Source organism: Leptonychotes weddellii, chromosome 16 (genome assembly GCF_054177405.1).
Source record: "Leptonychotes weddellii isolate Sample4059 chromosome 16, ASM5417740v2, whole genome shotgun sequence".
Lineage (NCBI taxonomy): Eukaryota > Metazoa > Chordata > Mammalia > Carnivora > Phocidae > Leptonychotes > Leptonychotes weddellii.
Window position 1 is genome coordinate 38,264,247 of NC_138384.1, and position 14,055 is coordinate 38,278,301.

The 14,055-nt window shown below is 38.9% G+C and overlaps 1 protein-coding gene across 7 annotated transcripts in view; it reads left to right on the forward strand.

The window, feature by feature from the left end:
- The window catches only part of ZNF146 (zinc finger protein 146), a 26,379-nt gene extending 15,735 nt beyond the window's left edge, over positions 1-10,644 (forward strand). For 6 of the 7 annotated variants that reach the window (XM_031026123.2, XM_031026122.2, XM_031026121.2 and 3 more), the window contains one exon: positions 7,555-10,644. In XM_031026123.2, the coding sequence (XP_030881983.1) occupies positions 8,349-9,227 (879 nt within the window). In that variant the 5' untranslated portion in view covers positions 7,555-8,348 and the 3' untranslated portion in view covers positions 9,228-10,644. The remainder of the gene's footprint in view (positions 1-7,554) is intronic. The other variant, XM_031026126.2, reaches the window with a different exon arrangement.
- The last annotated feature ends 3,411 nt before the right edge of the window (positions 10,645-14,055 follow it).

Here is a 14,055-nt window from a genome sequence, read left to right on the forward strand (position 1 = left end):
TGAATTTCTTTAAAATCTGTTCAGAATGCTCTTCCAGATACCTGTAAGGATCACTTTCTTCTTTTATGTCTTGAATCTTGCCTTCTCAGAGGCCACTCTATCTAAAATTAAAACTCTACCCTTCTCTGATCTTTTTTCCATAGCAGTTACAGCTTTTTAACAAACCATCTTCTTTATTTATCTGTCCACTATAGTGTAATCTTGATGAGGACAGCGAATTTTGTGAGTTTTGGTCCGTATTGTTTATCCCTAGAGCTTAGAAGTGTGCCATGCACAGAGTAAGGAAAGAAGGTATTTGTTGAATGAGTAATGAGAAATGTTTTGAGTAGCAGTTTTCAGACTTCCACTTTTTTTTTAATGACAGCTTTATTGAGATTTACTTCACATAACATAAAATGCATCCTTTTAGAGTATACAATTCAGTGGTTTTTAGTATATTCCCAAGTTGCGCAACCATCACCACTAATTCCGGAACATTTTCATCTGCACAAAAAGGAAACTTGGTACCCATTAGCAATCACCTTTATATTCTTAAAACTTGAGGACCACCTGGATTTTAAAAATTTTCATAACAAGTAAAAGATCTGTATGTATGGTGACAGATGTTAACTAGACTTGTAACCATTTTGCAGTGTATACAAATACCGAATCCTTGTCGTACACCTGAACCTAAAGAACGTATAATGTTATGTCAATTATACCTCAATTACAAAAAGTAAAAGGAAAAAATAGTTAATGGTAGGGGCGCCTGGATGGCTTTTTAAAAAAATAGTTAATGGCAAATTTTATGTTGTGTGTTTTACCACATTCCACAATGGAATATATAAACAAACATGAAGACCTTTTGGTTTATGTGGACTTTAGTGATATTTGCCTTATTTAAAAGTAAAATTGAGAAACTTTTAAAAGTGTATTTATTAAAAAATAATAATCCCATTACTTGTAAATTTAAATTATATTTCTTTTTTTTTTTATTAAAGATTTTATTTATTTGACAGAGAGAGGGAACACAAGCAGGGGGAGTGGGAGAGGGAGAAGCCAGCTTCCCGCCGAGCAGGGAGCCCAATGCGGGACTTGATCCCAGGACCCTGGGATCATGACCTGAGCCGAAGGCAGATGCTTAACGACTGAGCCACCCAGGTGCCCCTTAAATTATATTTCTTTCTTCCTTCCTTCCTTTCTTTCTTTTTTTAAAGATTTTATTTATTTATTTGACAGAGAGAGACACAGTGAGAGAGGGAACACAAGCAGGGCGAGTGGGAGAGGGAGAAGCAGGCTTCCCGCTGAGCAGGGAGCCTGATGTGGGGCTCGATCCCAGGACCCTGGGATAATGACCTGAGCCGAAGGCAGATGCTTAACGACTGAGCCATACAGGCGCCCCTAAATTATATTTCTTAATAAAAATAATTTTCCAGGGACACCTAGGTGGCTCAGTCAGTTAAGTGCCTTCGGCTCGGGTCATGATCCCGGGGTCCTGGGATCAAGTCCCACATCAGGCTTCTTGTTTAGTGGGGAGCCTGCTTCTCCCTCTGCCTGCCGCTCCCCCTGTTCATGCTCTCTCTGTCTCTCTCTCTGTCTCTCTCTCTGACAAATTTAAAAAAAATAATTTTTCAAAATGAAAAAGTTCAGTGAGAAGAGAGTCAGTGTTTGTCATATCTATATCTTTAATGTCTGGTTTAATAGAAGACAGCTAGATTTCTCATTTCTGCTGTTGTAACTTGTTATTTTGGTTGACGTATATGAAAAAATTGTGCTTCACACAGATGTAGTTAGAAAGGGAGAAATATTTCAGTAGCCTTTTCAGATAGTTGTGGATATTCTTTGGTACTACATTAACACCTGATAAATAATTTTTTCAAGATTAGCTGCAGGGCGCCTGGGTGGCTCAGTTGGTTAAGCGACTGCCTTTGGCTCAGGTCATGATCCTGGAATCCCGGGATCGAGTCCCGCATCGGGCTCCCTGCTCAGTGAGGAGCCTGCTTCTCCCTCTGACCCTCCCCCCTCTGCATCGGGCTCCCTGCTCAGTGAGGAGCCTGCTTCTCCCTCTGACCCTCCCCCCTCTCATGTGCTCTCTCTCTCTCATTCTCTGTCTCAAATAAATAAATAAAAAAAAATCTTAAAAAAAAAAAGATTAGCTGCAATATAGAATTTGAAACTCTGTATTTTTTTGTTTTCTTAGGTAAAATCTGTTGGTCTGTCTTAAAATTTGAGTGGGTCTCTTGCCCATGCATGACTTTTGAAACATCATGTATTGGTCAGTTAAGTTATACAGATCTTTCAAATATTAACATATCAAAGTCTTTTTTTTTTTTAAAGATTTTATTTATTTGATAGAGAGAGACACAGCGAGAGAGGGAACACAAGCAGGGGGAGTGGGAGAGGGAGAAGCAGGCTTCCCGCTGAGCAGGGAGCCGGATGTGGGGCTTGATCCCAGGACCCTGGGACCACGACCTGAGCCGAAGGCAGACGCTTAACGACTGAGCCACCCAGGCGCCCCATATCAAAGTCTTTTAAGTATTGGGACCTATCAATCTCATGGTGAAGGATACAGATTTTCCAAAATTTTAATTTTTGTTTGAAAACTCAAATTTTATCGTTGGCAACATGTACTGTCCATTGTTTTTCTTGAAATGATTCTCACTTCGTTCTGTCTCAAGAAAGTACCTGCCAAATAATACCCAAGTCTGAATAACCATAATTTGTAGGGCAGTCATTTATTAATTTATTGAAGTAAATTAATAGTGTTCCATGAAAAAAGTGACTAGTTTAGCTCACAACTTATTTAAGACATCTTTTTGAGACAACTATTATCCTTTCATGTAGAATAGAAGTATTTGTGTAGTATAGAATTTTATTTATTATACTTTTTTTTCTTTCATGGAATTTATATTTGTCATACTTTTGTTTCCTTGGTTTTCTGTATTTAGCACAGACTCCATAGAATAGTTAAAAGCTCTCTAAATACTAGTTTCCACATGGTCAAATGCACTGGGAAACTTTTTTCCCCATGGAGATTTACCTGTAGAATTTTTGTCCTTCTGCTCCAGTCAGAACTGGCTGTACTTTGACCTGATAGCTCTTATCTTGTAGTTTTTCATCAACATTATCAAAGACTTTTTTTCATTTGTTTTCCCCATGTTATATCCCCTTTCTTGGATTCTGTATCACCTTCTCTGCCTACTAATTTGGTGGAGCTCATCTAGTAGCATCCTGAGAGGAAAGGTGCATTGAGATAAAATTTTTTAACATTTGCATACCTGAAAAATGGCTTTGTCCCATTAGATTGGTAGGCTAAGCTTAGAATTTTCCCTCAGAGTTTTGTCTTTTAGCTTCTCGTTTTTCTGTTGAGAAATTCGGTGACATTCTGATTCCTGTTCCTTTCGGTGATACATATCTACGTGTAGTTTGGTGATATATATGTGTGTGTGTGTACATATATAATAGTTTTTTTTTTATTTATGGCCTCTTTTTCTTTTGAAATACCATGGTGATACATGTAGGTGTGCATCTTGTTTTCATCATGCAAGGTACTAAGTGTGCCCTTTACGTCTAGAGATTCATGGCTTACAGGAGAGGAAGCTTTTTTTTGTTTTGTTTTTCTTTGAGTATTTAATCAGTGTTCTTCTTTTGTTTTCTGGAACTTACTTCACTCAGCTAATATGTTACCTTGGTTTATGCTCTGAATTTGTCTTTTAAAAAAATTTATTGAGGTCTAATTCACCCACAACATTATATTAGTTTTAGATATACAATATATTTTTTTCCCTAAGATTTTATTTCAATTCAAGCTAGTTAACATACAGTATATTATTAGTTTCAGGGGTAGAATTTAGTGATTCATCAGTTGCAAATAACACCCAGTCCTCATTACATCAGGTCCCCTCCTTAATGCCCATCACCCAATTACCCCATCCCCCCTCCCACTGCAACATAATTGATGCTTGTATATATTATGAAGTGATCACCACAGTAACTCTAGTTAGCATCTGTCAACACACATGGTTAAAGAACTTTTTTTTCTTCCGATGAGAACATTTAAGAACTACTCTCTTAGCAACTTTCAAATATGCAATACGGTATTCCTAACTGTAGTTCCCATGCTGTACATTACATCCCCATGACTTATTTTATAACTGGAAATTGTACCTTTGACCCCTTTCACCCATTTTGCCCACACCCCAACCCCACCTCTGGCAACCATCAGTATGTTCTCTATCTGTGAGCTTAGTTGTTTAAGATTCCACATAGAGGGGCGCCTGGGTGGCTCAGTTGTTAAGCATCTGCCTTCGGCTCAGGTCATGATCCCAGGGCCCTGGGATCGAGCCCCGCATCGGGCTCCCTGCTCGGTGGGAAGCCTGCTTCTCCCTCTCCCACTCTCCCTGCTTGTGTTCCCTCTCTCGCTGTCTCTCTCTGTCAAATAAATAAATAAAATCTTAAAAAAAAAAAAAAGATTCCACATATAAGTGAGATCATACATTGTGTTTGACTTCTTTCACTTACTGTAATATCCTCAAGTTCCATCCATGTTGTTGCAAATGGCAAGATTTCGTTCTTTTTAATGGCTGAATAATATTCCATTGTATGTATGTACCGCATTATCTCTGTTCATCCATTGATGGACATTTAGATTGTTTCCATAACTCGGCTGTTGTAAATAATGCTGCAGTGAACATGGGGGCACATATATCTTTTTGACTTAATGTTTTCATTTTCTTTGGATGTATAACCAGAAGTGAATATGGTTAGTTCTATTTTTAATTTTTTTTTTTAAAGATTTTATTTACATTTGACAGAGACACACACAGCGAGAGAGGGAACATAAGCAGGGGGCGTGGGAGAGGGAGAAGCAGGCTTCCCGCGAAGCAGGGAGCCTGATTCAGGGCTCGATCCCAGGACCCTGGGATCATGACCTGACCCAAAGGCAGACGCTTAACAACTGAGCTGCCCAGGTGCCCCTATTTTTAATTTTTTGAGTAACTGGCATTGAATTTGTTATCTTTTTTTTTTTTTAGATTTTATTTTTATTTTTATTTATTTTTTAAAGATTTTATTTGTTTGAGAGAGAGTGAGCAAGAGAGAGCAGGGGCAGAGGGAGAGGGAGAAGCATACTCCCTACTGAGCAGGGAGCCCAACGTGGGGTTTGACCCCAGGACCCTGGGATTATGACCTGAGCCAAAGGCAGACACTCAACTGACTGAGCCACCCCGGCACCCCTAAGATTTTATTTTATTTTTATTTTTTATTTTTTTTAAAGATTTTATTTGTTTATTTGACAGAGACAGAGACAGAGAGAGCAGGAACACAAGCAGGGGGAGTGGGAGAGGGAGAAGCAGGCTCCCCTCTGAGCAGGGAGCCCCATGTGGGACTCGATCCCAGGACTCTGGGATCATGACCTGAGCTGAAGGCAGCTGCCCAACGACTGAGCCACCCAGGCGCCCCCTAAGATTTTATTTTTAAGTAATCTCTGCACCCAACATGGGGCTCAAACTCACAACCCCAAGATCAAGAGTCTCATGCTCCACCGACTGTGCCACCCAGGTGTCCCTGAATTTGTCTTCTTAAAGCTTCTTCCGGGAAATACTTGTCACTTGGGCTTATATTTCATTGGCCAAACAGGTTAGCTGGCCATGCCTGAGTTTGCTAGGGTGAAGTACTATAATCCTTCTCCAGTAAGAGGACCCTGTTAATTAGTGAATAATACAGTCTAACTTCCCACTCCCCATCTTAATTTCAAAGGAACTTTTTGTTTCTTGCTTACAGAACCAGATTATTGTTTCACTGATAAAATATCATCTGTCTGATTGGTTTTAGGTTTTGTTGTTGTTTATTGTTCCTTACCTATATTTCTCAGACATTCTTATTTTTTCTTTTGATGTTGATCTGTCTTATTAGTAGGGGTTCCTCAAATGTGTTTGAAATATTGGCTGCGACCATATTTAAGACTGATCCACTAAAAGGTGATCACAAGTTCTTTCATGCCTGGTTGCTTCTAGTCATCTGGTAGGTTTCAGTGAATCAAAAGTAGAATGCCATGGGGTGGGGTACCTGGGTGGCACAGTTGGTTAAGTGTTTGACTCTTGGTTTTGGCTCAGCTCATGATCTCAGGGTCATGAGATCCAGTGAGGTCGTGTCAGGCTCTGTGCTCAGCAGGGAGTCTGCTTGAGATTCTCTCCCTCTCCCTGGGCCCCTCCCACTCGTTCTCTCTCTCTCTCTCAAATAAATCTTTAAAAAAAAAAAAAAAGTGCCTGGCTGGCTCAATTGGTGGGCTTGTGACTTTTGATCTCGGGGTTGTGAGTTCAAGCCCCACGCTGGGTGTAGAGATTACTTAAAAATAAAATCTTAAAAAAAGTGGGGGAGGGGAATGCCTTATGGACCAGGGTCTCCACAGAATAATTATACTGCTTTACTCACACAAACCCTGATGTGTCCAGGTCCTTTGTTTTGGTCAAAAAAAAAAAAAAAGAGAGAGCGTACAGGTGACAGATAACATCTTGGAGGGGTATCTACTGAGTTTTTTCATGGGCTTTTCAGGTTTTTCAGAGAAGGAGCCTTTCATACCCTGCTCACAGGTATATATTACGAAGGCCAACCCTTTTTGGCATGAGCTACAGACTGTCCTGGAGGGCTCACCATATTATGTACAGATTTAATCCCCTTGATTTCAGTGTAGCACCTCTCCCTTATCATCTCTTACTGGATGTCCCTGAGCCTGGAGCTTCTCTGATTAAATTTCTGCAAAGAATAATTTCCATTTCCTACAAAGGAGTGGTCCTACTGGGAGGGTAGTGCTCCAACTGCACTTTATATTATCTTTTTTTCAGCTACCATCCTTTATTCCTTCTTTTGAGGTACTTGATTCCCTTCATTTCCTTAGTCTTTCTGATATTTTGTGGCATAAATTGGTTTGACATTGGCATCTTCTGCAGTATCTTTACATACTTAAACTTCCTCAGCTCTGCTGTGTTGAAAATCTTTTGTGTGCTCTTATGTTATCAGGAAATTTGTTAATGTCTGTGTGTATTGATGTCTCTAGTCCTGTCCATTTTTTCTTGTGAGCTTGTACCATTTTCCCTTTTCTTGTCTTTAATTGGAGTTTTGGAAGGAAGCAGTTGTTGGTTAATTCCTTTCCTTTTCTTAGACATCCTGGGAGACTTTCTCAATTTTATGTCATCTTTTTATCCTACTTGTTAATTCCTCATTGTTGGTTACATTCAGTTTGCTGAACTAAGAAATGGGAAAGGTTATTTTTCAAGAGTAATCCTTAAGCTCTGTGTGCCCATGAATGTTAATTTTCTATGCAGATATCCTCCACAAGCGTTTCCTTCTCAAAAGTTACTTGGTGACATTGGTCATGAGGATTTTTTCATACTGTGAGGTGGGCTTCCAGAGTTCATCCCAAAAGCACAATCCAAAATTTTATTACTAGTAATGGGAAAACTCATAAATAATGGTAACATAAAGCTAACTATCGAGTGCTTATCATTTGTCAGCCACAGTACTAAGCACTTTATACATTAACTCCTTTAAATGATGATTCTTTGTACTCCATTTTAGAAGAAGCCTGAGAAGATGATGAGCAGATAGAGAGGCAACAAGACTTGGGAAGGAAGTTGCATCCATCTCCAGTAAAGACTGAGGAAAAACAAAAAGCAGTGAATATAAGAAAATTGGAAAAATACTTCCTCTGATCTCAGACATTGTATCTTTTAAGGGCAACATCTTTTTCAACTTACCTAGAAAGAATTTGAAACACAGTTTAGCTTATAATCATGAGGGAAGTTGTGTAGGAAAGAATCATCAACTTAATTTAGTTTGGAAATCCTGCCACAGCTTATTCTTTATGGTAATAACCCCCTTTAAGTGTAAGTCAGTGTGGAAATGCCTTAGTTAAAAAAGTTTGAACGCTTTCTGAAAACAGAGCATTCATACTGGCGAGAAACCCTATGAATTTACTGAATGTGGGAAAACTTTCACTCACATGTCACACCTCATTAAATGTAGAAGTCAGGCTGGAGAGAAACCCTGTTCTAAGGAATACTGAGGAGCCTTTAGCTAGATGACAGATCTCATTGAGCAGAAGAAAATTTTTACTGGAGAGAAACCAGTGAATATAACAAAACCTCATTGAGCATTAGAAAATTTATACTTGGAGACAAAGCTTGTAATGTACTGTGTATTATAAAGTTTTCTCTTGAATTTTATCCCTTTACATTTGAAAGGTCATACACACAGAGAAGCCCTTCAAATGTAAGAAATGTGGAAATACCTTCAGCCAAAAGTAAATCCTCATTCATCAAAAAATTCATACTGGAGAGAAACCTTGTGAATGTGGGAAAGCTTCCATTCAGATGTCACACCTCAGTCAGCAGAGAATTTGTAGTGGGGAAAACCCCTTTGCTTGTAAGGTATGTGGGAAAGTCTTCAGCCACAAATCAAATCTCACGGAGCATGAGCATTTTCATAATAGAGAGAAACCTTTTGAATGTAATGAATGTGGAAAAGCCTTTAGCCAAAAGCAGTATGTCATTAAACATCAGAACACCCATACTGGAGAGAAGCTTTTTGAATGTAATGAATGTGGAAAATCCTTCAGCCAGAAGGAAAACCTCCTTACCCATCAGAAAATTCACACTGGAGAGAAACCTTTTGAGTGTAAGGATTGTGGGAAAGCTTTCATTCAGAAGTCAAACCTCATCAGACACCAGAGAACTCACACGGGAGAGAAGCCTTTTGTATGTAAGGAGTGTGGAAAAACCTTCAGTGGCAAGTCTAACCTTACTGAGCATGAGAAAATTCATATTGGAGAGAAACCCTTTAAATGTAGTGAATGTGGAACAGCTTTTGGCCAGAAGAAGTACCTCATAAAACATCAAAACATTCACACTGGAGAGAAACCCTATGAATGTAATGAATGTGGAAAAGCCTTCTCTCAACGAACATCGCTTATTGTACATGTGAGAATTCATTCAGGTGATAAACCTTATGAATGCAATGTATGTGGAAAAGCCTTCTCTCAAAGTTCATCTCTTACTGTGCATGTGAGAAGCCATACAGGTGAGAAACCCTATGGTTGTAATGAGTGTGGGAAAGCTTTCTCTCAGTTCTCAACCCTTGCTCTGCATTTGAGAATACACACAGGTAAGAAGCCTTATCAATGTAGTGAATGTGGGAAAGCTTTTAGCCAGAAGTCACACCACATTAGACATCAGAAAATTCATACTCATTAAAAACCACGTAAATATCTTAAAAATTGGAAAGCATTGACTAAGAATTTAAGCCTCGTAGCACATCAGAAATAATCATGCTCAAGGAAAGTATCACAAATGAGGAAAACAAAAGCGAAAAACGTCCTGGACACCAGGGAATTTATACTGAAGAGAAAGACATTTGTATGATAAAAATCCTGCACCCAACAAAAAAGCTGATGGTGCAGGTAATGCTGAAACTTTAGATGCATTTCCACTAAAATTGGGAATGGGAAACATGCTTCTTATTGCTATCTGCATAGATCTGGAGATTTTCACCAATGTAATAAAAAAATAAGTTGTAAGTTTTGGAAAGGAAGAGACTTTTATATTGATTTAGCAGAACAGAAGAGATTCTGGAAACACCTATGCATTTATTAGAATTTAGACTATGATAGAAATGGCAATGGGAGGTGAGAAGATAATGAGACTATGTAAACAATGATTTGGAGGTAATCTGTTCTCCAAGGAAAAAAACAAACCATGAACTATATATACACCAAGGTAAGATCCAAGAAGATAAAAACAGGAATATGAAAAAGCTACATACTGAAATGGTTATGACCTTGGGAGTAGGGAAACATTCCTTATAACAAGTTTAAGAATACCTAGAAATTCTGAGTTTGTATGCTTAGGAAATATATACCAGTCTATTTACTGTGGCATGATTTGTAGTAGCCATAAGTTGGAAACAACTTAAATGCCCATCGGGAACAAAATGGAAAATACTTAATGATGAAATACTGTATATCTGTAAAATTTAACAAGCAAGATCTACATGTATTACAGAGAAAGATCTCAAAAATCATGTTGAAGGGGGAAAATGAAGTTGCAGAATAACATATATTACAATGACATTTTTGTAAATTTTAAAACTTTTCTCACAAAATTCAGTACTATGTATTGGTAATGGATACATATATGTATGTATGTTTTTAAAATGTTTTTGAAATGGATTGGAAGATACAGACCAAACTCTTGATAGTGGTTGCTTGTGAAGAGTGGAGAAGGGAAAGGGGATGAGTGTGGGAGGGATGGGATGGGGACTGTTTAAAGGGACTTCAGTTTTATATATAAACATCCATTTCTCTTAAAAACTAAAAAGACTGCAAGTAAATATATCAAAATACTGGATAATTCTGGATTGTGGTATATGGATATCTTGTCTTATTTTTTGTACTTTTCTGTATTTTTAAATTTTCTCAAAATTAATAAGAATGGGGGTGAGGATGGGAACACTGTACCTGTAGAAATCATGTTCTAATGGATTCATTCCCAATCAAGTACTAAACTTTTTATAGAAAATATTTCTAAAATTTTATCAATAATGAGTGGATGGACTTGCTCTCTATGTAATACGAAATTATCTATTTTATTAAAATTAAAAATGACAGCATAATCCAAATCTGTTTTATTTTTACATGTTATGGTGTGCACTGTATGGTCTGTCTTTACATTTCTAACATTACTTTGCAACATACCATTTGAGCTTAGAAATTTTTAAGAACTTTTAGTTCAGTAAGTGTACATGCACATACTTCATATAACTTGTCTTTTTCAGATAAACTGATTTTGGAATACCAATTTTGCTGTCCTGTACATTTTCATGAAAACAGCTTTAAGTTTTGGGAGAACCTGGGTGGCTCAGTTGGTTAAGCTTCCAACAATGATCTCAGCTCAGGTCTCCCCTCCCCCCTTAAGATTTATTTATTTATTAAAGAGAGTGGCGGGGTGCAGAGGAAGAGGGAGAGAATCTTTGAGCAGACTCCTAGGTGAGTGTAGAGCCCAATGCTGGGCTCCATCCCAAAACCCTGAGATCATATCCTGAGCTGAAATCAAGAGCCGGGTGCTTAACTGAACCACCCAGGCACCCCAAATCTTAGTCCTTTTTAATATGAAGTCCCCCACCCCCTGTTTAAAAAGGTTGTTCTATATTAATCTACTGAGGAATTATACCACATGTTTGTACACATTTTATTTTATTTTATTTTTTTAAGATTTTATTTATTCATTTGAGACACAGAGATAGAGAGCATGAGCAGGGCGGGGAGACAGAGGGAGAGGGAGAAGCAGGCTCCCTGCCGAGCCAGGAGCCCAACGTGGGGCTCGATTCCAGGACCCTGGAATCATGACCTGAGCTGAAAGCAGATGCTTAACCATTGGAGCCACCCAGGCGCCCCTGTACACCATTTTAAAATTGCCTCCATTTTATCACCTGCCAGTTAAGAAAAATATTGTATATAAGATTTTAGTCCTAAAACATTTTCCTAAAGTATTTTTTTCTCTTTAATCTGTCTTGCTTCACTTAACTCTTAACTCTGCTCCTGTTTGTGCAGCTTTGGAGTCAACAGAGTAATTAAAGCCTGACCCTAAGACAAAACCAGGGGAATGCCTTATGTGTTCACTGGCTATGGCCTAGGACTCCTCCCCCACAGAGCAAAACTGGTTGTATTGACCCATAGAGGAAAATTGAATCTGAAGTTCAGAATTGTTATTACTCAGCATGTCAGGAGGTGGGTGATCTGAACCCCCAAGTACGTCTATCTTACTTCATTCTAATTGGTAAGTGACTTGACAGTTGGACACCTGAATCATTAGACAAGATTTGTAAGATAAATCTTGGTTAATCCCACATTGCTTGGATAAATACCTTCTATAATACCCAAACCATGTAAGGGCCACTAAACAGTCTCCTTTATTTACCCCAAGCACAACAAAAAACCTCTAAAATGTCCTAATTATCAGTCAACCTTAATCTACCATTTAAGGTATTCCTTAGTTGTGTCTGTTACGGTAAGCAACACTTTCTTTGCTTTCCTTGATTGCATATGTATTTCAAATTTAAGGTGTTCTGTGTCTAAAATACTAGCTCCAACACAAGCTTTTTTGTGAAAAAAACTGGCTTTGTAATGTTACTATTTTCCACCAATGAATAACAAAGTTAAATGTGATTTTGTCATACAAAGTAATGATAACATAAGCTGGCATTTATTTAGCCTTACTTTTTTTCCCCAGTGTTTTCATCAAAGTCAGTGATTCTTAAACTTCAGTGTACATTAGAGTCCCCGAAAGTGCTTGCTGCTTGAGCTTTACCTCCAGAGGTGCTGATTCAGTAAATCTGAAGTGGGAGCTGAGAATTTGTATTTCTTTTTTTTTTTTTTAAAGATTTTATTTATTTGACAGAGACACAACGAGAGAGGGAACACAAGCAGGGGGAGTGGGAGAGGGAGAAGCAGGCTTCCTGCTGAGCAGGGGGCCCGATGTGGGGCTCAATCCCAGGACCCTGGGATCATGACCTGAGCCGAAGGCAGACGCTTAACGACTGAGCCCCCCAGGTGCCCCTTTTGCAAACTTTTTTGACAAATACTTGCTTACCACCTATTACATGCTAGACATTAGATACACAGTATCAAGACAACATGCTGCTGCCCTTTTGAGATTTTTTTTTTTTTTAAAGATTTTATTTATTTATTTGAGAGAGAATGAGAGAGAGCGAGTACATGAGAGGGGGGAGGGTCAGAGGGAGAAGCAGACTCCCTGCTGAGCAGGGAGCCCGATGCGGGACTCAATCCAGGGACTCCAGGATCATGACCTGAGCCGAAGGCAGTCGCCCAACCAACTGAGCCACCCAGGCGCCCCCCTTTTGAGATTTTACTAGTGCTCTTGTTGGGGGTGGGGAGTTGTTACATTTTTTATTTTGTGATAAACAAGGAAAATAATACACTAGTAGGAAGGGAAAGTTTTGTGGGATGTGGTTGAAGATACAGACATGGAGCATAAGATGTAGGACGTTGTGTTGAACAAAGGCTTGGATTTTATTAAATGCAATGAGAATCAAAATGAGTATGGCAGTGATATGACTAACGTTTTGACACTTGATCATTTGATGCTTTTGAAGAGTGGATTGAAATGGGAACGAGTAGAGGCAGGGTGACCATTTAAGAGTTGAATAATCACTGACACGAGGTGATAGAGGTTAGGACAGAGATGTTTCATTGGAGATAGAAATGGATAAATCTGGATTTTTTTGGAGGTGAGCTAACAGGATTTACTGAGGTGCATGATAACAGGAAGACCTCAAGCACAATGCCAACTTCTTAAACGTATAACTGGTTAATTAAAGAATGTTGAAGGCTATGGAGAAGCATTTCGGGAGGGAAAAGAATCCATTATGGGTACATTAGATTTGAAAAGCTTGTTTGATGCTATGTGGAAGTAAGAGGAGACCACTCACTAACTTTGGAATCAACCTTTTAGATAGTGTTAGGTGATAGGATAAGATCACTTCGGGAAAGTATGTGTTTGAGAAAACAAGAAAGCTTAGTTTGGAGCCTTGGCACTCCGATGTTTAGGAACCATGTAGAAAAAGGAAAAGTGGCCAATCTCCTGTGCTAAGGAGAAACGGTATCTAGAGTTTGGTGTCTCAAGCCAAGAGAGAAAGATAATCATTCTGTTGATAGCTTCTACAAAATTGAGTAAGGTGAGCACATGATGTCTTTTAAGTTTGGCAATATGTAGGCCATTGTAGACCTTTTGAAAAGGCTGTTTGGTGGACTGGTGGGGTCCTAAACCAGATTGGAGCAGCATAGGATAAATTGGTAAGAGTATGGCTCTGCTATCAGCCTACCTGCTATTATTATTATTATTATTAAGATTTTATTTATCTGATAGACACAGCAAGAGAGGGAACACAAGGGCGCCTGGGTGGCTCAGTTGGTTAAGCGACTGCCTTCGGCTCAGGTCATGATCCTGGAGTCCCGGGATCGAGTCCCGCATCGGGCTTCCTGCTCGGCAGGGAGTCTGCTTCTCC